Source organism: Orycteropus afer, unplaced genomic scaffold (assembly GCF_000298275.1).
Source record: "Orycteropus afer afer isolate SDZICR_OR568_19922 unplaced genomic scaffold, OryAfe1.0 scaffold00006, whole genome shotgun sequence".
Taxonomy (NCBI): Eukaryota; Metazoa; Chordata; class Mammalia; order Tubulidentata; family Orycteropodidae; genus Orycteropus; species Orycteropus afer.
The window spans coordinates 18,764,929-18,790,063 of NW_006921593.1; the positions used below are offsets into that span (position 1 = coordinate 18,764,929).

The 25,135-nt window shown below is 45.9% G+C and overlaps 1 protein-coding gene across 1 annotated transcript in view; it reads right to left on the bottom strand.

The window, feature by feature from the left end:
* Nucleotides 1-25,135, bottom strand: part of FARP2 (FERM, ARH/RhoGEF and pleckstrin domain protein 2) — a 94,589-nt gene that overhangs the window by 45,841 nt on the left and 23,613 nt on the right. Inside the window, 10 exon segments of the mRNA XM_042781268.1 lie at nucleotides 141-198; nucleotides 899-967; nucleotides 5,056-5,219; nucleotides 9,586-9,681; nucleotides 11,856-12,003; nucleotides 13,082-13,196; nucleotides 15,094-15,212; nucleotides 18,736-18,814; nucleotides 20,456-20,498; nucleotides 21,470-21,574. Of these exon segments, the coding sequence (XP_042637202.1) occupies nucleotides 141-198; nucleotides 899-967; nucleotides 5,056-5,219; nucleotides 9,586-9,681; nucleotides 11,856-12,003; nucleotides 13,082-13,196; nucleotides 15,094-15,212; nucleotides 18,736-18,814; nucleotides 20,456-20,498; nucleotides 21,470-21,574 (996 nt within the window).

Below are 25,135 nucleotides of genomic sequence, written 5' to 3' on the forward strand. Positions count from 1 at the left end.
GTTAAAGAAGAAAATCCAACACTGATGAAGAGTCCAGGGAAAAACCAATTAGTAATTAACTAGCCATCATCACCAGTGGCCCTATTAGAAGATGCCACAATAGTCACACTGTCTCTGTGTCTGAGCAGAAAAGGACTGACCTGCGTGGGCACGTCTACAGTCAGAGCTCGGATGGACAGCCGCGTCTTGCTGTGCCTTCTGTAAAAGAGAGAATAAGCCATGAGCTACCAAGCCCTCCTCTTCCTAACAGCCAGACTTAAAGACCACATACTGTGTCTGTTGAGAAAAACCCACGTACAAATGTGACAAGACAGTGACTGATTGCTCTCAGGTGTGTGTCTGTGGATTCATATGGAGAGACTCCGTAGGCTCCAGAGCTCAGTTGCCTGTAATCTTATGGGAGCCACTCACCAGGCCTGGCTCTTTTGCGGTGCCTCTGGGTGGGTTTGAACAGCCAACCTTTGGGTTATTAGCCAGGTGCAGATCCTCAGTACCACCCAGGGACCTTAGAAGTGACCAGTTACTGTGATACCATGTTATCAAGTGTCTAACTAGAAATGGAGAGGAAAATGGAAAAAAACAAGTAAAATAAAAAATTTATGTTCCAGGAGAGCTAAACTTATCTAACTACACTGAAGGAAAATGTTGACCTGCCAAGAAACAACATACATTCTCGGATAAAAAGCTAACCACATTATAAACTATATACTCTCTAGAAACTAAAAGAAGTATCTGAAAGGATGTTACAAATCCATTCTCTCTGGAAAAATAAACACAATTCAAGTGTCAAACTGCATACTTACATATTTGAAAGGATGTTTATTCCAGTATAGGTTAAAAATATTGAAAATATTCATGTAAAAACACATACTTGTATCACAAGGACAAGAGAGCTTACCTTTCATACGGACTCTTCTTCATCCCACTGTCTCTAACATAATCTACTAGCTGTTTTTGAGTTCTTCCACTGTGAATAAAGGTTAAGATTTTAAAAACGAAGTTAACAGTAACCCAAGAATTAATTCCCTACAATTCAAGAAAAGGAAGATGAGTGAATCTCTCATAAACACACGTATAAACCTATAAACATACACAGACATACATAATACCAGCATTCATACATTTAAACATGCATACACACATATAATACATACATACAAATACACATATATACACATATTCATACATATACATACAAACATATACACTAATATAGATACTAACATACATATATTCATACATACATGTATGTATGAATGTATGTTAGTACATCCATACATCCATACATATATCCATATATACCCATACACAAACATGTTGTTAGGTGCTGTCATAGTGACCCTATGTACAACAGAACGAAACACTGCCTGGTCCTCCGCCAGCCTCACAATTCTTGCTATACCTGAGCCTACTGTTGTAGCCACTGTGTCAATCCATCTCGTTGAGGGCTTTCCTCTCTTTAGTTGACCCTCCACCTTACCAAACACAACATCTTTCTCCAGGGAATGGTCCCTTCTGACCACATGACCAAAGTAGGTGAGATGAAGTCTGGCCATTCTCACTTCCAAGGAGCATTCTGGCTGCACTTCCTTCTGGACAGATTTGCTTGTTCCTCTAGCAGTCCATGGTACTTTCAGTATTCATCCCCAACACAATTGAAAACCATCAACCCTTCTTGGTCTTCCTTATTCATTATCCAGCTTTCACATGCATATAAGGTGACTGAAAATACCATGGGTTGGGTTAGGCATCCCTTAGTCTTCAAAGAGACATCTTTGCTCTTCAACACTTTAAAGAGATCTCTTGCAGCAGATATGCCCAGTGCAATACAATGTATGATTTGTTGATTGCTGCTTCCATTGGTGTTGACTATGGAACCAAGTAATAGGAAATCTTTGACAACTTCAATCTTTTCTCCATTTATCATGATGCTGCGTATTGGTTCATTTGTGAGGATTTTCATTTTCTTTATATTGAGGTGTAATCCATACTGTGGACTGTAGCCTTTAATCTTCATCAGTAAGCGCTTCAAGTCATCTTTACTTTTAGCAAGCAAGGTTGTGTGGTTGGCATATAGCAGGTTGTTAATGACCCTTCCTCCAATCCTGATTCTTCTTCATATAATCCAGCTTCTTGGATTACTTGCTCAGCGTACAGATGAAGTAAGTATGGTGAGAGGATACCAATCCTGACGAACTCCCTTCCTGATTTTCAACCATGCGGTATCCCCTTATTGTGCTCAGATGACAGCCTCCTGGTCTATGTACAGGTTCCTCATGAGCACAATTAAGTGTTCTGAAATTCTTATTCTTCTCAATGTTATCTATAATTTGTTATGATCCACACAGTTGAATGCCTTTGCATAGTCAATGAAACATCAGTAAACATCTTTCTGGTATTCTTTGCTTTCAGCCAAGATCCATCTGACATCAGCAATGATACCCCTCCTCCCACATCCTCTTCTTAATCCAGCTTGCACCTCTGGAACTTCCCTGTCTTTATACTGCTGCAACCATTTTTGAATTATCTTCAGCAAGATTTTACTTGCATGTGATATTAATGATATTGTTTGATAATTTTCACATTCTTTGGAATGGGTAAAAATATGGATCTTATCCAGGTAGCTGGCCAGGTAGCTGTCTTCCAAATTTCTTGGCATAGATGAGTAAGTGCCTCCAGTGCGACATGTGTCTGTTGAAACATCTCAATGGATATTCCGTCAATTCCTGGAGCCTTTTCTTTGCCTATTTCTTCAGTGCAGCTTCGACTTCTTCCTTCAATACCATTGGTTCTTCATCATATGCCACCTTCTGAAATGGATGAACATCGACCAGTTCTTTTTGGTACAATGACTGTGTACTCCTTCCATCTTGTTTTGATGTTTCCTGCATCATTCAATATTTTGCCCATAGAATCTTTCAATATTGAAACTCAAGGCTTGAATTTTTTCCTCAGTTCTTTCAGCTTGAGAAATGCCAAGTGCATTTTTCCCTTTTGGTTTTCTAACTCCAGGTCTGCACACATTTCATTGTAATAACTGACTTTGTCCTCTCGAGCTGCTTTTTGAACTCTTCTGTTCAGCTTTTTCCTCTTGTCATTTCTTCCATTTGCTTTAGCTGCTCTCCATTCAAGAGCAAGTTTCAGAGTCTCCTAACATCCATTTTGGTCTTTTCTTCCTTTCCTTTTTAATGATCTTTTGCTTTCTTCATGTGTAATGTTCTTGATGTCATCCCACAATTTGTCTGTTTTTTGGTCATTGGTGTTCAGTGCATCAAGTCTATTCTTTAGATGGTCTCTAAATTCAGGAGGGATAGAATCAATTTGGGCTCTCATGGACTTGTTTTAATTGTCTTCAGCTTCAACTTGAACTTGTATATGAGCAGTTGACGGTCTATTCCACAGTCAGCTCCTGGCCTTGTTTTGGGCTGAAGATACTGAGCTTCTCCATTGCCTCTTTCCACAGATGTAGTCTATCTGATTCCTGTGTATTTCATCTGGTGAAATCCATGTGTATAGCCACCATTCATGTTGCTGAAAAAAGATGTTTGCAATTTAACAAAGGAAAAGAGGGAGAGAATACAAATAACACAAATAAGAAATGAATTGGGTGACATCAAAACAGGACCAACTGAGATGTAAAAGACAGTATCAGGATACTATGAAGAACTGTGCTCCAACAAATTTGAAAATCTAGAAGAAATGGATAGATTTCTAGAAACATACTACTTATCTAAACTAACACAGACTGAGGTGGAAAAGTTGAACAGACCCGTAACAAAAGAAGAAATCGAACAGGTCATAAAAAAATTACCAACAAAAAAAGTCCTGGCCCAGATGGTTTCACCAGAGAATTCTACCAAATGTTCAGAGAAGAGCTGACACCAATCCTACTCAAACTATTCCAGAACATAGAAAAGGATGGAATCTTCCAAAATTCATTTTATGAAGCAAGCATAAACTTGATACCAAAACCAGGCAAAGATACCACTAAAAAGGAAAACTGCAGACCAATATCCCTCATGAGTACAGATGCAAAAAATCTTCAACAATATCCTAGCAAACAGACTCCAACAATATATCAAAAAAGGTGTTTGCAATGAATATGTCGTTGGTCTTGCAAAATTCTATATGCCATCTCTGACATCATTTCTATCACCAAGGTCATATTTTCCAATTACTGGTGATTCTTCTTTGTTTCCAACCGTTTTTTATTTTCCCTCTACTACTTGCCTGTCAGTTTATTGTACTGTGATGGTTTGCATGTTGCTGTGAGGATGAAGGCTATGCCACCAGTACACAAACATACCTACATACAAACATACATATAAATATATATAAATAAACACCAATGCTCATAATACATACAAACACATACATACAAACACATACATACATACAAACCTATGTACATAGAAATATATATATACACACACACACATATATATATACACAGACAAACATATGTACATTCATATATATACATACAAACATATAAAAAAAAATAAACTCACTGCCATCGAGTTGATTCTGACTCACAGCGACCCCTTTGGGTTTCCGAGGCAGTAAATCTTCACGGAAGTAGATCGCCCCATCTTATTTTCACAGAGTAGCTGGTGGGTTTGAACCACCAACCTCCTGGTTAGCAGTCAAATGCCTTAGGCACTGTACCACCAGAGCTCCTTTACAAACATATACCCATATACAAATACTAATATATGTACATACATACAAATGCTCATACACACACACAGACACACACACACGTAAAGACATACACACAGACAAGCATACATATGTACAGCACACACACATTTACAACTACGCTCTGAATAAGCATAACCAGTTGGTCAGTGTGCACAAGGCTTTCAGGAAGCCATATTTTTACTATTTTCTTTGCTACTTCTCAGTTATTATATTCCACAACAGCTACGTTACATATCAAGTTCTCTGACATGACTTCCAACACTCTTCTCGAACTACGGGCATCCTCTTCTCCATGCCACTCACTAGTGACACACTAGTGAGAGGTCCAGTGTGCATCTGGAGCCACCCTACCTGTATCTGAAGGAGGAGCCTCGGCTGAAGAAGACAGCTTTAGCTTTGGGCTGAGGCTGATCAAAGAGTCTAAAGAAGGTGTGATACTCCACACAGATCTTCCAGAAATTCTTACATTCGTCTCTACTGCCCAACACAAACTCTAATGTGTCCTGGTAAGGTCCCTAGAATAGAACACAAAAGCTTAAGTAATTCAAGAATAAAGTACTGGACGAGAGAAAGTAAATTCAGAAAACAGCTCAGACTGTGCCTCCCACATTTCTTCTTATAATCTAAGTGTCAAGGGTATCAAGTGTAGCTGTCATGTGCAAAGCAGACACCGCTCTGAGTTCTGGGATGCGACACTATTATCCCAGTGACAGCTGCTTTGGTGAACTCCGCAGAAACTCTCTTCTTACCTCTCTTCTCCGAAGAACTGCAGCAAACATTTTTCACTTACAGGCAAAAAAGCAGCTTTGTACCTGCATTATCTACATATACATGTATGTGTGTGTGTGTGTGTGTGTATAGGCGCTCTGGTAGTGAAGTGGCTAAGGCACTTGACCGCTAACAAGAAGGCTGGCAGTTCAAACCCAGCAGCCACTGCTCGGAAGGAAGGTTGGGCAATCTACTTCTGCAAGGATACCGCCTTGGAAACCCAAGGAGTGATCGCTATGAGTCGGGTCCGACTCGACAGTATATAGCAACAATAACATACATACATATATATTAGTGTTTTACGCCCCTTTCTTACCTCCATAGAAGAGATACTTGAATAATAAACAAGCCAAGCTGTCCAGCCCCCGTCTACCAGCAGTAGGTACGCTTAAGTTGAGCACATGGCCCTGGTGTTTGACAAAAGCCCTTGCCAGTCAGGCACTACCAACAAGCCAGAGAAAAGCCTGCCTCTGCAGATTAACCTCAGGTTCTAAATCGCCAGGACCCAAGGCACGTCCAAGCCAACACACGGACAGCCCTCACTTAAGAGTCAGCCCTGTGGTGGCTGAGCTGGCCTAGTCGTCATTCTTCCTTACTCTGTAAAGTGGACATGTAACAACTGAACCTCTTTGAGCAGTATCAAGTACTGGATTTGCTCCAACTATCAGACTACACGGGAGCTCTGGTAGCATAGTGGCTAAGACACTTGCCTGCTAACCAGACGGCTGGCGGTTCAAACCCACCAGCCACTCCTCGGAAGGAAGGTTGGGCAATCCTACTTCTGTAGTGATACTGCCTTGGAAACCCAAGGAGGGGTCGCTATGAGTCGGGTTTGACTTGATGGCACACAACAACAACAACATCAGACTACACAAACATATCCTTTTGTACTTCTCATTTCAGTAAATCCACGCACAATTCTTACTTTGTTGCTATTGTTACTTGTCATTCAGTCATTTTTGACTCATGGCGACTCCGTGTGTGCAGGTTAGAACTGCCTCATAGGGTTTTTAAGACTGTGACCTTTTGGAAGCAGACTGCCAGGCTCGTCTTCCAAGGGGCCTCTGGGTGGGTTTGAACCACCAACCTTTTGGCTGGTAGTTGAACACTTAATCGTTTGTGCCACCCTGGCACTAACAATCTCAAAAGAAACTGTTGAGTCGATTCTAACCCATAGTGTTCCTACAGTACAGAGTAGAACTGCCCCATAGGATTTCCAAGGCTGTCATCCTTGCAGAGGTAGATTGTCTCATCTTTATCCCAAGGAACAGTTGGTGGGTTCAAACCGCTGACCTTATGGTTGGCAGCCAAGTGCTTAATCACTGTGCCACCAGGGCTTTTTCCTCAAAAGAAAGGAATGTTTAGTTTCTGATGAGGAAGGCCTCTTTAACTTGCTGTTGTCATTAGGTGCCGTTGAATTGGCTCCGACTCACAGTGACCCTATCTACAACACAACGAAACACTGCCCGGTCCTATGCCAGCCTCACAATCCCTGCTATACTTGAGCTCATCGTTGCATCCACTGTATCGATACATTTCGTTGAGGGTCTCCCCTTTTTTCACCAACCCTCCACTTTACCAAGCATGGTATCTTTCTCCAGGGAATGGTCCCTTCTGACAACATGACTAAAGTATTAGAGACAAAGTCTGGCCATTCTCACCTCTGAGGAGCATTCCAGCTGCACTTCTTCCAGGACAGATTTGTTCCTTCTCCTAGCAGTCCATGGTAGTTTCAGTATTCTTCACCAACACCACAGTTCAAAGGCATCAACTCTTCTTCAGTCATCCTTATTCATTGTCCAGCTTTCACATGCATATGAGGTGATTGAAAATACCACTGGCTTGTGTCAGGCACACCTTAGTTCTCAAGGAGACATCAGTGTTCCTTAACACTTTAAAGTGGCTTTTTGCAGATTTGTCCAGTGTAAGATGATGTCTGATTTCTTGACTGCTGTTTTCATGAGTGTTGACTGTAGATCCAAGTAAAATGAAATGAAATCCCAGACAACTTTAATCTTTTCTCCACTTATTGTGATGTTGCTTATTGGTCCAGTTGTGAGGACTTTTATTTCCTTTATGTTGAGGTGTAATCCATACTGAAGACTGTAGTTTTTGATCTTCGCCAGTAAGTGTTTCAAGTCATCCTCACTTTCAACAAGCAAGGTTGTGTCATCTCCATATCGCAGGATACTAACTAATTATCCTCCAATCCTGATGCCATGTTCTTCTTCACATAGTCCAGCTTCTCAGATTATTTGCTCAGCATACAGATCAAATAAGTATGGTGAAAGGATACAACCATGACACACACTTTTCCTGATATTAAACCATGCAGTATCCCCTTGTTCTGTAATTCCCATTCTTCTCTGTATTATCCATAATTTGTTATGATCCACACAATCAAATGCTTTTGCATAGTCAATAAAACACAGGTAAACATCTTCCTGGTATTCTTTGCTTTCAGCCAAGATCCATCTGACATCTGATATACCTTATTCCACATCCTCTTCTAAATCCAGATCATATTTCTGGAAGTTCCCTGTCAATATACAGCTGCAACCATTTTTGAATTATCCTCAGCAAGATTTTATTTGTATGTGGTACTAACGATACTGTTCAATAATTTCCACATTCTGTGGGATCACCTTTCTTTGGAATGGGCACCAATATAGATCTTTTCCAATCAGTTGGCTGTTTTCCAAATTTCTTGGCATAAACAAGTATGTGCCTCCAGTGCTGCATCTGTTTGTTGAAACATCTCAGTGGGTATTCCATCAATTCCTGCAGCCCTGTTTTTCACCAATTTCTTCAGTGAAGCTTGGACTTTTCCTTCAGTACTATTGATTCTTGATCATATGCTACTTCCTGAAATAGCTGAACATCAACCAATTCTTTTCGATAGTGACTCTGTATTCTTTCCATCTTCTTTTGTTGCTTTCTGCATTATTGAATATCTTGCCCATAGAATCCTTCAATATTGCAACTCAAAGCTGAATATTTTCTTCAGTTCTTTCAGCTTGAGAAATGCCAAGCATGTTCTTCCTTTTTGGTTTTCTAAGTCCAGGTCTTTGAATATTTCATTGCAATACTTTACTGTGCCTTTCAGACCATCCTTTAAAAATCTCTTCAAGTCTTTTATTTCATCATTTCTTCCATTTGCTCTAGCTACTCTACATTCAAGATCAAGTTTCAGAGGCTCTTATTCCTTTCCTGTCTTTTTAATGGCCTTTTTCTCACTTCATGTACGATGTTCTTGATGTCACCCCACAACTTGTCTGGTCTTTGGTCACTGGTGTTTAATGCATCAAATATATTCTTCAGATGGTCTCTAAATTGAGGTGGGATATAATCAAGTTTGTATTTTGGCTCTCATGGACTTATTTTAATTTTCTTCAGCTTCAACTTGAACTTGCATATGAGCAGTAGATGGTCTGTTGCACAGTCCTCTCCTGGCTTTGTTCTTACTAATGATATTGAGCTTTTCTAATGCCTCTTTCCACAGATGCAGTTGATATGATTGCTGTGTATTCCATCTGTGCAGTGTACATGTACAGCCACCATTTATGTTGTTGAAAAATGGTACTGGCAATGAGTAAGTTGTTGGTCTTACGAAATTCTATCATGCAATCTCTGGTGTCATTTCTATCACCAAGGCCATATTTCCAACTATCAATGATTCTTCAGAGTTACTGGAAGATCAGTTTCTTAGTCAGAGACGTGTGTGAGTGCTGGACCCACTCCTCAGCTGAATGGATGCGAGCTCCTACGCGCACTCACTGTAGGGCTCTGGCTGACAAGTGAATACCTCACACTTGAGCTTTGGGGCTCAGAAAACAGTGAAGTCAGTGGCTCTCAGCCCACTGGGGACTTGTTAGATAGGCAGCTCCTTGGGCAACCCCTTTGAGACTTACTGAGTCCAAACTCCAGGTGTTGGGAGAAGCCTCCAAGTGGTTCTGATGTACTCTCAGAAACTTTCAGACCCAAATCCCAAATCCTGTCCTTAAAGTCCTTGTTTGCCTTATGTTGAAATGATTCATGCCGTGAGTCAAACACTCAATTTTCTAGCAGAACAAATTCCCTTATAATTTAAAAAATGTTCCAAGTCATACTCACACATACCTCTGGGTGGAGTTTAATAAGAAATCGTTTCCTCTTGAAGCTTAGTTTACGGACCTTGGACCAGTTGAAAGTATTAATTTTGGTGGTGCCCTGAAATTGAGGAGACAAGTGCTTCATAACACATTTGTAATCTAAGCACATACTGAAGTTTCTCATGTGACAGGTCACACCTGAATTACATCCCTTGAAGCAAACTCTGTTACCCACCAGACATGTTAGAATTATATCAATGTAAAGATTAAAATCACTAATTTATCTGTTTTAGAAGGTAATTTGATATTTAGGTAAAGCTTTCTTATAGATTACATTTATCAGTGTTCGTATCACAAACTGTTTGGGGCCACACCTGCTGGGAGGGGGCTAGGCAGGGCTGGGGTGAGAGCTGGGCTTCCCACTGAGGAGAGGGCGCCAGCCTTGGGGAATGTGCCCTGTGGTACTGGACTGCAGCTGAGCTCATGGTGCATATGCTTGCAGCACAGACAGACACAGCAAGCAATGTGGGTGTGTGCGCACATGTGCAGCTTTGTCAGGAAAGCCTGGGAGCAGTGGCCTCAGAAAGCACTGGGTGTGTCTGGTGTATAGTCCCAGTTTCCAAATGCTGCTCTGCACTGTAAGGAGCAGGGTTTTGAAAACTGGCTGATTCCAGATGGAGCAGACCGGCACCAGATGAGATGGAGCTTCCCTGTGGGGAAGGAAGACGTGCTCCAAGGGTGTGGGCCACGCCAAGGGAACACAGGAGCTGCTCTGAAGGGACTCCCAGTGGCCAAATCCCAAACAATAGAAAGATGAAAATAAATAATGATAAGGAAAGATTAGAAACATCAGATTTTCATGTAAACTGCTATAATTTGAATTAGAACACAACTATAATATGAATCCACATGTCCATGCTGACAAAAATGGAGGGGCAAAAACTCTACCTCCCAGCAGCAAACCATCACTGGGCAGCCACCATGGTTCCCACTTGTGGTTGAGGACCAGGAGAGTGACAGGGTCCCAAAATGTCTTTCCACAAGTACTTGTCAGTGACAAAATACAAACAGAGACATGGTGGCAAAGAAGGCTGGCAAGTGCCATCTTGACCAAGTGATCAAACTGACCACCAGAGTCCTGGGCCAGAACCACCTCCTCTGACAGCTGAGGCCACAAGGACACAGCACTGTTCTGTGACTGGTCATAGGGACACAGCCTCACTCTGTGACTGACCTGCCAGAGAAGCTTATCTGAAGGGCTGCTCATGAGAAAGGGCTGGGCCAACCCACAGTGAGCGACAGTCTGTAGAATGACTGGCCCATCATCTTCCAACTGTCAGTCATGAAAACCCAGGATGGAATGAAGAACTGCTCCAGATGGAGACAGGTTAGAAAGATGGGATGTCTGCGGGCAGTGCCTGGCCCTGGCCCAGAACCCTTTGCTGTAAACAGCATCACTCGGCAACTACTGACACTTCAGCAGGGGCCTCAGGGTGAAGGGTAAGCAGGGGTTCTCTGTACTGTTGTCACAGCTTCTCTGAGTCTGACGCTATGCAAACAGGTTTCCAGCGTTTAATCTTCTGCTCTGGACTGTCATTAACATTTACTTTTTTCTGCAAACTTAAGAGGGGAAAGCAGATAAGCAATGTTTTTCCTTCAAGGATGTTAAAAAAAAAAACCACAACAGAACATAGCAAACCCTTTAGCCTTGAAGAGGAATGAAGTGCTGGCACAAGGAACACTGATGGCCCTGAACATACGGTGCTGAGGGAAGGGGCCCAGACACAGAAGGCCCCATACCATCACCTTCCACCTACAGGCAAGTCCACAGAGGCAGGATGGAGTGCACGGCTGCCAGGGCTGTGGCTGCGAGTGCCTAACGGAACAGTGTTTTTGGGAGGAGGTGATGGAATGTTCTGGACTTAGCTGATAGTGTGGCTGCACAGTTCTGTGAACACACTAAAAACAACCTGATGAGACTTAAACATGGCAACTCTGGGCTCTGTGCCCTCTATCTCCACAGCAGTGTGTGTGGGGGGTGTGTGTGGCCCTGGGCCGTTGGCTCCATGACAGCGAGGAGGTCACACAGGCCAATGGAGGGGTGAGAGAACACTTCTCTACAGGGTGAGGCATCCATCAGAGGCTCGTAACTTCCCCTCCAAGTCCAAGACCTCACTCCTAAGAAAATTTTACCAACTTCCACATTTATGAACACCCTGTCACAGAGGCATCATCCTTCCCACCCTGGGCACGGCAGCCAGTTCAGCTGACCTTCCTTGATCCCCCAGCTACCTGGAACACGAGGACGCCCATGTGGGAAACGGCCAGGTTAATCTTGGTCCCCTCCCTGTCGGAAGCCTCGTGAAACCTGATGCCATACACCTCCAGCTTCCGAGCAATTTCCAGCACCTGGAAGTCTGACTCTGCTGGCGTCTGGCCCCTGCAATGAGAGCACATGACCCACTGTGGACAGAACCTGAGCCTGACAGGAGCCAGAGGCAGCACACGGTGATCAGGCCACAGACAAAGGGAGCAAGAGGGCTGGTGGGTCCTAAGTCCCTAAGTTCATTTATCACACACAGAAGGGCACACACAGAGACCTATCAGCTGTGGCTTCAGGAAGGACACCCCTGAGAGATGGTACACCAGCCGCTTGCCTCTCAAGAGGCCCCCGGGTAAGAGCAGGCAGATCACCAGAAGAACCTGTGTCCTGGTGCTGAGACCCTCATGAGCACCTGTGCCACAAGCTCCCACCTGGCTCTCCCTGTGTCCTTCCTAAATCTGTCTCTCCAGCTTCTCTCTGCCTCCTCCAGGCCCCTCCTCTTCTGACAGCCCCCCTCAATCGCCACCCCTCCTCCAGGTCCCTCCTCTTCTGACAGCCCTCCTCAATCACCACCCCTCCTCCAGGCCCCTCCTCTTTCTACAGCCCCCCTCAATCCCCACCCCCTCCTCCGGGCCCCTCCTCTTTCCATAGCCCCCCTCAATCCCCACCCCTCCTTCTGGCCCCTCCTCTTCTGACAGTCCCCTCTCCCCCTCTTGCAGGCCTCCCTCCTGAAGCTGCCTTCCCTGCAATCCAGACAACACTTGGATGAACTAGTTTGGACAAGAGCACGTGGCAAGTCACAGAACACAGCTGCAGGCAGGAGCAGCAAGGCCCCTGGTGCAGCAGATGCTGGTGACATCAGCAGAGTGCTCCACGCCACTCTAGACCCCACTAGGTGCTGTCTGCAGTTACCTGTACAGCACTACTCACATTACAGGAAACATGCCTTACTGTTTAGTCATGAGTGTGTAAGGGCCACTGCGGATGGCCATTAGTTCTGCTCCTGGGGATCTGCCCCTGATCCCTGGGGCCTTTTCTAGTTGGGCCATGACAGGGCAGCTCATGTCCCAAGACTGTCACTCTGGCTATGCTTGCAGAAGCCCCAGCACTGGCCTTCAGTCACCCTGTCCCTTGGGTGAATGTGCCGTTATGAAAGCAGTGACAACATGCCTGCCATCCACTCAAATGGACTCACGTGTGCTTCCGATGGAATTCCAGCACCTTCTCCAGGGAGTGCAGCTGGTCAGGCAGGTACTCGTTGGCTTTGAGGTGCTCTCGGTCTAGAGTTTCATCATAGTCTCCTATTTCCGCTGAGATGGACAATGAAGTCAGTACTTCCAGTATTTCAGTGAAGTAGAATATAAGTGTTTGTAATGTAAACACATAAGCAAAAGTAAAAAAAAAACTGTCCCAGGTGTATAGTAAAATAAACCTATCCCTAAAAACCCAAGATTTTGAGTTTTACTTTTTCCAAATATTTTCTGCCATTAAAAAGGCAATTCAGGGTAACACAAAAGCAGGTGTGAAGAATTTTTGATTCTGAAGAACTAGGCCTGGGAGTGACTCCAGGTAACCGACCATACCTCAAGTCTGATGTGTGTGCAGACTGACTGTGAACACCTTCACATGTGTGCTGTCTCAGGATGACATGACAGATCTGTCATGGACCGACTATGAAAACACTTCATATGTGTGCTGTCTCAAGACCCCGTGATGGGTCTGACATGTGTGCAGACCGATTTTGTGAGAATACCCCAGAAATGCGTTGTCTCAGGACCCATGACAGATCTGACGTGTATGAACTGATTTTGTGAAAATACCTCAGACATGTGCTGTCTCAAGACCACGTGATGGGTCTGACATATGTGGAGACCGATTTTGTGAAAACACCTCAGACATGCGTTGTCTCATGACCCTATGATGGGTCTGACATGTGTGCAGACCGATTTTGTGAAAATACCTCAAACATGCACTGTCTCAGGACCCCGTGATGGGTCTGACATGTGTATGGACCAGCTGTGTGAAAAAACCTCGGACATGCACTGTCTCAGGACCCTGTGACAGGTCTGACATGTGTGCAGACCGACTGTGTAAGAATACTTCAGACATGCACTGTCTCAGGACCCTTGACAGGTCTGACATGTGTATGTGCCGGTTGTGTGAAAATACCTCAGACATGCGCTGTCTCAGGACCACATGATGGCTCTGATATGCATGCAGACAGACTTTGTGTAAACACCTCACGTGTGCGCTGTCTTAGCACCACACAATGAGGGCGAGTCATTTTACTTGTCTCAGAATAACTATTTTAAATCATGTTTCCTTTAGAAACATCTCTTTTTAATTTCTTGTATTTTAGGGTTGCAAATGTTTTAAAAACAGTAACATGATGTTACATGATGATTCTAAGCAACATACTGCTTTTCACAACCTCAAATCTGTGGAAGAGTGGCCAGCCCACGAGCCCTGCAGCGCTGTCTGGGAGGGAAGCATCAGCAGGGTGCTCCCTGGACACAGGGTGCTTGCTAACTCACATCACCCAGCACCCACACAGGCTGGTCAGCTGCTCCCTGCCTGTGCCTTGGTCCTACCAGCTTTCCCCTACCCAGGGATACCTCCTATAGCAGGGGGCCAGGGTGGAGCCCTGACCTGCTCTCAGCTGTCCTGTCCTCTCAGTCTCCCTCAGTCCGAGTGGCACTGCTAAGGGAAGGTTCCAGATGGAAAAGCTCCTGTGACATAAAGTCCAACGAACATGCACTGAATCTCCACTCTGGGCCACTCCCCAGCAGTAGCTCTGAAGAACACACTGCAAAGCGGCCTGCTGACCTGGGAACCCTCAGGCAAATCTCTGGGAGCTGAGGGCCCCAAGCCCCGCACAGCCATGGCACTCTGTGGGAGCTAGTCAGAGCAGACTCAGCTCTCCCTAGAGGGAGAGTACCTACAGGGGGTGCAGAACCTCAGATTGGTCAGAGACTGAAACTGGACTGCTGGGTGTGACTTGGGTATGTGCTGGAGGGCGCACACTGGAGTGCCCACGTAGACAACGTGGCTGCAGGTTTTGGCGGCCACCGCTGCCTCTGCTATTGGAGACATCTGCCAGGAGGAGCTCCACATCACAGAAGTTCCTAACACCTGTGTGAGGAAGCACCCACTCTTTGACCTGCTCTCAACTACACGGGCGCTGAGCTTGCCAGCCTGTGATGTCACTGTGCCGCAGGAGATACTGACACTGCAGGAGATGAGACGCAAGGAGAGCTGCAGTGGTGGTGCTGCACATCAGCCGCCCCTCCAGCAAGTCCCTCTTGAGTTGCAGGGCAAACAGGTACCTAGGAGTAGGGTGAAAGTATGACAAATCAGCTCCAAGGTGACAGTCCCCTGGAACAGGACCACAAAGCCCCAAGACAGGCAGCACTCATGGAGCACAGGTGCCTGAATGCATAGTCACAAAAGGCCTTTCATGTCACAGCAGCTACCAACCAAGCAAGGGTCAAATGGCAAATAATTTCAACAGAGATGAGTCACCCCCATCAGACAGTGTGGACATAGCACTCAGTACCCACGTCACACCCATCAGACAGTGCACACACAGCACTCAGCACCCAAGTCACACCCATCAGACAGTGCATACAGAGAGCCTGGCACCCAAGTCACACCCATCAGACAGTACACACAGAGAGCCCGGTACCCAAGTCACCCCCATCAGACAGTACACACAGAGAGCCCGGTACCCAAGTCACCCCCATCAGACAGTGCAGACATAGCACTCAGCACCCAAGTCACACCTGTCAGATAGTGCACACACAGCACTCACCTGTTACACTCATCAGTGAGGGCACACAGAGCACCTGGCACCCAAGTCACAACTGTCAGACAGTGCACAGAGAGTGCCCGGCACCCCAGTCACACCCATCAGACAGTGCGCACAGAGCACCTGGCACCCAAGTCTCACCTGTCAGACTGTGTGCACAGTACTCAGCATACAAGTCACATCCATCAGACAGTACACACAGAATGCTTGGCACCCAACTCACACCCATCAGACAGGATGCACAGAACATCTGGCACCCAAGTCACACCCATCAGACAGTACATACAGAGCACCCACCACCCAAGTCACAGGCATCAAACAGTGTGCACAGAACGTCTGGCACCAAAATCACACCCATCAGTCACTGCACACAGAGCATCCAGCACCCAAGTCACCCCCATCAGACTGTGTGCGCAGTGTCCAGAACCCTAGTTACAGCCATCAGTCAGTACACACAGAGCTCCTGGCACCAAAGTCACACTCACCAGACAGTACACACAGAGTGCCTGGCACCCAAGTCACACCCATCAGACAGTGCACAAAGAGTGCTTGGCACACAAGCAGCATCCAAGTGCTGACAATAAAAACAGACGTCAGTCTTACCAGGCACCCATATACCCACAGCATTGTCCTATCTGTAGCAACACCTTTGAGGAGGAAGTTCATAAACTCTTATTATTTCTGTTACACATGCAAAACTGCACTCACAATTCTGGAAAATATAGCATAATTATCCAATTAAGACAGTTGAAAATCTGGCTATAACATTTCTAAACAGATGGATAATATTTGGTCTGGGCTAGAAGCTGACAAACAGGCACTCATGGACACCACTGATGAAAATAACTAGAGAAGCAATCTGCAAATCACATATATATCTATTGATTCCCTCAACAAATAATTTCTGAGCATTTTTATACACCAGGTACTGTTCCCGGAGCTAAAAACCCAGCATTGTATGAGACAGACTCCCTGCTCTCCTTGGACTTCATATACTAATGCAAGCTACTAACATTTTAGGACATTCTCTGAAAACTGAAAATGCAGCACACCCTAACTTGGCAAGTCTACTTCTATGACTCCTTACTGCAGAAACGCTCCCTTGATCTCACAAAGAGCTATGACCAAAATGGTTACTGGTAGCATCAGAAATCATCTAAGTAACACAGGGGACAGCCACATAGACGAATATGGACAGATATCCACGGCATGGTAGTAAGCAGAGGAGAAAACACCATCAACCTACAGTTGGCCTACAGTTGAATACAGAGTTTGCTGCTGTCCTGATTGCTTCAAATGCTACATCTGCATGCACTGCTGTAGATTCATCTGGAAAAGACGCTCCTGGCCGGGAAGGGTGGGTGTGCAGACAGTGAAGGGACACTTGCAACTTTCACCCTTCAAAGTTCTAGGTTTACATTTTTAATTTTACCACAACATGTACTGTCTCATGAAAAAAAAAAAAAGAAAAAAAGAAAAAAAAAAAAATCTTGTAACAAAAATGAGGAAGGGCTAACTGTAAAGCTGACTCCCCAGAACAGGTCCTAAGACTCGATCCCAGGACCCTGGCTGGCGAACGTTCCTGGTGCCCCATCATTGCCCAGGCATGTATATCTAAAAGGGGACCTTTTCTTTTTCTTTTTTTTTTTATTAGGATTTGGGTGAAGATTTACAGAGTAAATTCACTTTTCATACAGCAGTTCACATATACTTTGTCTCATGTCATTGACCAAAATTTACAATGCAGCAGCTCCCCTCCCACTTCCTCCCCATAGTTACCTCCTCCCAGCGTCCATCCCTTCATACTCTTCTGCACCCTGAGCTATCTCCCTGTGCATAAGCAGCCCTTCCTTCTCCCATGATTGTTCTCTCCAGGGCGTGTAAGGGGACCTTTTCTTAAATGTCAGTCATTCGTGCGCTTTTAGGAGAAGCTGAGTTCCCTCGTGAAAGCATGTCTGATGTCCTTGGCATGCGGTCTCCTCACTGGCCGAGTTGTTGTGATCACTGTCCTCAGCTGACACCTGTGTTCTGTGGTGTCCAAACGACCTGCAGAGACCTTTTAAAGCACAGCTCACACGACATCTAAGACCCGCCTGTGGATCCAGTTTTAGGCTGAAAAGTCACCACCCCCAGCACTGCCACTGCTGCCAACACTGCTGCTGCAGCTGCGACCCCCAGCACTGCCATAGGTGCGACCCCCAGCACTGCCATAGGTGCGACCACCAGCACTGCCATAGGTGCGACCACCAGCACTGCCAGAACCAGTACTCCACCATCACCACCGCCAGCACGGCCACCATCACCAGCACTCCACCACCACCGCCACCGCCACTGCCAGCGCTGCCCCCAGCACCAGCATGCCACCACCACACTACTGTAGCCACTGTCACTGCCACCACTGCACCATCACCAGCAGCACCACCTCCACACCTTCAGCACCATGGCCACTGCCTTCACATCATTGTTCTCTCCCATCTTACTTGTGACCTTGGGTTTATTCTATAAAATTGATACATGTAGGAGTACATAATACAAAGAAAAAAAAATTCCACGATCCTACTACTGACAAGATGAAAGAAACATTAACATTTTCTTTCAACTACTTTTGCAAAGAATCCATCTTGAATTCAAAATAGCAGCACCAAAGACCACACCTACATATTTCTGTTCTTAGTCCTTCTTCCCACTAAGCTCATTTTGCTGATAAAGAAGTTCATACCGACTCCCAAGAACATCATGTGTACGTGGAAATCTGGTTTCACTGGGAGGGCCATAGTGCACACACCCTAACGGCCCACTGTTTTCACTTTTCAGATCGGACCGCAACCTTCTTCTCAGTCCTACTTGCATTTCTCCCCGTTCAAGAGTCAACAGTGAGACTCTCTTCTACCTACTCTCTGTGACAACTTTTCCTACACACAAGGCTCATTCAATCTTCCCTCAAGCATGCCCTGAGCTCTTGATGAGCCAGGCACTGTGCGCAGTAAAAGGCAGCTACAAGACCCCTGTGCACGTGACGCCAGCTCACACACACTCTTTACCTTGTGTATTCTTCTTGCAACTGACCCGGGTCAGGTGGGAAAAACTTCACGGCTAGGCGAAGCAATGTATTCTTTGGCCCTGTAACAACAGACAATTTAAACTTTATAAAGGAAGTCAACCCCTGTACTTCCACATTCCACAGATGATGGTGTATCTGAGTGAGCGCTTTCAAATGCACTGCAGATCTTTTTAAGTAAGGTATTGCGGTATCTCCTAGGTACGGCATGATCAGTCCTAAGTACCCATCACACACAGCAAGTACCAAGCAGATAATATTACTCAAGAAAACCCTACAAACAAGCAGAAAATTTTAAAACATATTCTTGTCCATATTTTTCAAAATACTTTGTTTTTTGGAACAGTTTCAGGTTTTAGAAAAGCTGTAAAGTAAGTAGACATGGGTCCTGGCTGCGACTTCTGTGCACAGGGTCTCCCCCATCATCAGCACCTGCTTTCCTGGGGTCTCTTTGTTACAAAAGATGAGCAGGTAATGACACGTTATTATAAGCCAGCGTGCACTGCTGACATGAGGGTTTACTCTCAGTGCTGTATAGGCCTGTGGGCTGTGATAGATTAATCACGTCCACCTTCCCAGAACCCCATACAACACTGTCACAGCCCTGAAAATGCTCTATGCTCTACTCCTGTTCAGGTTCAGGATTACAGGATAATAAATATAAATAAATACACTATTAGTGAAAAACATAAACCCCACAAACTGCCATCAAGTCAATTCCAACTCATAGTGACCCCATACGTTTCCAAGGCTATAAATCTTTATGGAAGCAGACTGTCTTGTGTTTCTCCTGCAGAGCGGCTGGTGGATTTAAACCACCAACCTTTCAGTTAGCAGTCAGGTGTTTACCCACTGCACCACCAGAGCTCCTCTGTACCAGTAGCAGTAGTAGTAGTAGTAAGATTGTTTTCAAAGTCCTTACATATTTTGGCATATGCATCTGCATATAGCTCTAGGCACTGAATCAGAGCACTCTAATTACAGTAAAGAAAAGGCAGAAGATTTCTTAGCGGAGCTGAAGACAGCATCTTAGCTTTAGTGGATTTTATAACAACACAGCTGTGTGATTTTCTCAAAGCAACAGGGAGCTACTTGGCTAACAGGCATGGTACCTGAACTGGCCCTGCCTTCGCTAAAGGTGCACAGCAATTAACTGTGCAATTAACTTTCCCCCAGCTCACTGTCAAGGTCATGGGTAAATGCTGGTAACTAGAGACATCTCCCATAAGGCTAAGAATCACTACTGTAGTCATCAATTCAAAAATTAAGCAGAGAATAACAAATTGTTGTTTACAATTATGTGTATAACTATAGGACAGTATCAACTATTTCATCAAAAATGTTTCTTTTTTTTTGTTCTTTTATTTAGTTGATTTTTGCAGTGTTTCCTCCCCTTTCAAAAACATCTCTTTCATTAGCTGAAGAAAAACCACACACGAATTTTTGCCTATGGGGAACATTAAGCTGGTATCAAACAGCATATGCAGGTGGTACCAGAACCATCTGAGGTAAACTGACTGCCCTTCTCCTATCACAGTTTCAAATGAAACAGCAAAGCCATGTCCAAGTTTATCTGCTGTGACGAGTGCCTCACTGTTGTCTCCCAGAGTGGTTTGATGAAGATGTGGAACACGCCTGGGATCTGAGCATTCAAGAACAAAACTGCTTAAAGGAACAGAGTGATAAAGTTAAAAAGGACTCACTTCGCACTTGCCTAATGATGGGCTTCATCGGTTCAAGCCAGACCTAAAAAGGATGGAAGAGATAAGATCGAGTCTACTAAAACATTTTTGTTTAACAAACATCACAAAATACAAAAGTACTTCCAGTTCAGAGGAACATTTGCTGTGGGAACACTCCTGCCCTCACCCCACCCTCTTAGGTATTGCAGCAGCCTGGGGAGGCGGCAAGACCCCCGTGCTGGGTCCTAGCATGCACCCCACCACGAACCATGCAGAGGCACGTTTGCAGGGCCAGAATGGGCACTGTTGTTGTTTTTATGTGCCGTTGAGTCGGCCCCAACTCATAGCGACCCCTTCTTAGGTTTCTGAGGCAGTATCACTACGAAAGTAGATTGCCCCATCTTCCTTCCGAGGAGTGGCTGGTGGGTTTGAACTGCCAGCCTTCTGGTTAGCAGTCAAGTGCCTTAGGCACTACACTACCAGAGCTCCTAGAATGGGCACTAGCAATTAAAATATATTCTTGTTCATGTTTTTTAAGAGACTTTATTGTTTGGAACTTTATTGTTTGCTAATACCTCGGGTAACTGCATTTGTAAAGAGCATACTGACCAGTGGCTATTGCACAGAGTGCTGTGCTGGTGTAGGGCCATGGCTCTGAGACCTGAGTGTCCCTGAGCACCAGATGATGCCAGACGAGCTCACAGGCTGTGAAGCATTGTAAAGATGCAAGCTCTGCACTTGCAAGGTGACATCCTACGTGTGAGATGAGCCACCCCTGCCTGGTGGCACCATTTGTTTTGGGTCCCCTTTCAGGTGTACTGGAGGTGGCATTAGTGCTGAGGGACAGATGCAGGGAGGAGGTGCATGCTGGCTCAGAGAAAGGCACGTATCTTCCCCATGTCTGTAATGCAACACTGCCTGGCAGCTGTGACAGTCAGTGGTGCAGTGCCAGGCAAGAAGCTCCTCCCTCCACGACCGCAGGTCCCAGGGGCGGCTCTGTCCCTGCCTCTACAGCAGGCCAGCAGCCTCACGTACCCAGTACGACTGCACGTTTTGGAACTCCAGCCCGAAGTAGTCAGACTCTGTCAAGTTCAGCCGTGTCCATACTTGAGTCAGCAACAGCTGGCCCTGGCATTTAGGCTACAAGACAGATGACAAAAGGCACAGTGAGAGGTGAAGGATGCTATACAACAAAGGCAGGTGAAAACCACTTTCCATGTAGAAAACCTTACTGTACTGAATTTCTTGCTTCTCTTTGCCTTCCAGGTACCAATGAGATTTACAAAAGATCACCAAGAAAATAGATGAGTGTGTGTGAGGCATTTATGCTAAGATGGACGGCAAAGGACAGCCTCCTCTTACCCTCTGCTGGGCCCTGCTTAAGGTCTTCTGGGCAAGTGTTACAACTCTTAGCTCCCTGGGTCAGGGAGCCTAGCTCTGCCAAGTGCCCAGAGGCACCCCACTCCTCCAGCAAGCCTCCTGCCTGAAGATGCTCAGCTTTCTTGCTCCATGGGCCAGAAAGCCTATCACACTGTCTCCTATCACCAGTCTTCTGGCTCTGGTGCCTCAGCTGCTGCCGTTTCTCTGCCACAGCATCTCACCTCCGTCTCTCACTGTCTTTCATGTTACAGCTCTTTCTGTCTCCTGGGTCTAGGAGGTTCCCAGCCCAGGGACCCAGGGTCCAAAGGATGCATTCCGTTCCTGTTTCTTCTTAGTGGTACTCAAGCCCCCTCTTCTGCCTCTGGGATGGCTGATCTGAAGCCTAACAGGATGGCAAAACCCCCTGTTAAGGTTCCACACGTTTAAGAGCCGAACTGCTCCTGTGTGGTGGCCCTTCTAGACATAGCCTTTGTAACTCCCACCAAACAACTGAGTGGGGCTGTGCAAATGAGGTGCTTTTGGCCACTAAGGAGGTTAGACCAGCATGCCAATAGTGCAAATAAAGTTCACGGCATCCTTGTGCAGTGAGGTATATTCTGAGTTGTTCTTGTTACTTCTAATGTGATCCTGACCCTGAGTTGCATCCTGTTACTTCCCTAATAAACCCTGTAATTGTGAGTACTATCTAGGAGTCCTGTGTGGCCACTGCAATGAATTATCAAACCCAGCAGAGAAGTACAGGGTGCTGTGGGAGGGATGGTTGATGTCAGAATCGGTAAAAAGGCTGAAGGGTGGAGGCATGTCTGACCTCTGCCTCCTAGGAACCAGCCTCGGGCTGCTGATGGTGATCTTCTCTTCCCCTTGTGAAGTCAGAGGCGGTCACATGCGCCCTCCCACACTTGCCATTTCCACAGCTCTACAGGGTTCTCGATGGCTGTGATTTTTTTGGAAGCAGATGGCAGGTCTTTCCTCCAAGGCAGTTCAGATTTTAGCTCAACAGAAGGAAGTTTTGATGGTCAAGAGTATGAAATGTATGTCACAGAGCATACTCACTATTGTTTCTCACCTTATCTATCACCTTTCGTTCCATTGCCTGATCACTTCCAACACAGCATAAGCAACCATGTGACTGGAGGGTTGGTCATTCTCCACTCAAAGTGGAAGAGGGGCCAGGTTCTTCTCAGGAGACCTCCTAGCTTTTCAGTTTTGTTATGAAGGACACTTTTGTCACATAGTTGCCAGTGCATAGGGTGTGGAACTGGGCTGGCCTGGGCTGGAGTCCTGGCTTTCTGCTCAGGAATGCAGGGCCAGACTTTCCTGGTCCAAACAGTAAGTGCCACCCTCACCTGAGAGCTTCCTAAGAGGATGTACTGGATGGATGTGTGAAGACGCCAGCACACACTCGGCCCGCGGTGGCACCACATCCAAAACCACTGCCCACTGTTTGCACACAGCCCATTACAGCAGCAGCAGGAGATGCGCCCCAGCTGTGCATGGAGGGCACATGTCCCCCAAGTGCCCCTCAGCCTAGGACAGGCTCTGGGAAAGTGGGGGTGAAGCTTTCCTTAGTAATGTCTAAGAGGAGGATGTCATCTCCGCTGCCTGGAATGAGACAGACAGGTGAGAGCTTCCCTCCACGACAGGAGCACTCCTAATCTGCATCTCCTCTCAACACAGACAAAAACATACAGATTCACTACCTTTTCCATAATGCATTTTAAAGATATCAAACTTCCAGAGAATTTCAACACTAGCCAAAACACTGTTGTCAAGGGTGCAGCCACTAACTTCTCTGGATGGCCCATGAGCAGGATGGTAAATGTTACCATCAGCTTCTTCTCAGGGTTGTGTGGATCTTAACATTTGTCCATTTCTACCCTTTCACATCTTCTCCACTGAAAATTCCCCTTCTGGTCATAAAGATACAGAAATCCCCATCAGTGGGCTGTAATCCCCACCTTGTACTCCCAGAGCCACAAATGGTCAAAGGAACAAGGGCTGCTCGAAACTGAAATGGGATGTCGCTCACCAGGCTCACAGGCCCTCATTCCAAGGCCACTGAAAACAACCTGCCATCAGAGAGTCTCAAAATGGAAGGAAAAAGCACACCTGCATCACAACCTGCTTCCCCTCCGAGAGAAACAAGCCCCCAGACCACACCTGGGCCCCCAGCACTGGGCTGGAAGAGAAGCACTGTTAAGAATAAAATATACAAAATAGAGGTTAAAAAACACGACTTTCTGTTCAAAGTTTCCATCCTTCCCGTTGGTCTCAGCATTAAAGTGAGGACATAAAGCATGTTGTTAACAATTCCCATCTACAAAGATACCAGCAAGGATTTTGTCTTGAGGAAAACAGGCTGCAAAAGCCTGGCCAACAAAGTACTTCTTTATTCTTTGTCTGAGCACTGTGGGAAAATTCTCCAAAGAGCTTGATTTCATCCTCAGCTTGTTTGTTTCATGCACCCATTTCCAGATCTTTTGCCAAATTATAACCCTCCATCTATCTGGGTGCCTACGCCTATTCATATCTAGCAAGCATCATTCCTGAAGGCTTTTCTTGTTCAGCAATGAGATCAAGCAAGCCCAGATTCCCTTTAGAATATCATTCTGTGCAGAGACTCCTGAGAGGGCCCACAGGAAATGGAAGCTGCACTCAGTCTGGATTTCTCAAAAGGTCACCAGCCATTTAAACGGAGATTTCGCCCTCGTTCTGGCACCCTTTCACATCTGAGGTCCTCATAGGTTCCTCAGACACTGCACACCAAAGTCGACCCCAAATACACCTGGAGCCATAAGGACGAGGGCTGTGTCTCAGAGCACAAGCATGTACCTGCTCCTTTTGCCTGTCAAGGAAGGGGCTCTAAACTGGAAGGTATACTGTGTTCACACACTCCCCACAAGAGAAGGGGCACACAACGAGTGGGCACAGCCCTGGTGCCCCAGTTCTCTCAGCTGTGCTTACACGACTGAGGAAACGATACAACTGAAGGTCCCCGAGGGGGAGTCTGTTAATTTGGGAGTTGCCTCTCCCCTCCCAATCCACCCTTCTTTGTTCTGCTGTGTGACAGTGGAGCCAGCCCCTGTAAACATTTCTCCAGTCCTGTCACAGGTGACACAGATGCAACTGCCAGCAGGGGCTCCTCTTTCTGCATGGGGGATTCTGGCCTCCCTGCTGTTGTGGCCTGGCTGCTAGCAGGTGGCTGCCTTGCCAGAGTGTACAGTTCGGCCAGCCCTCCCTGAGGTCCACCTCGGTGAACTTCCCAGCACACCGGGGCTGAAAGTCCTCCATGGGCAAGCAGGCTCTTGCAGGCTTGTTCCT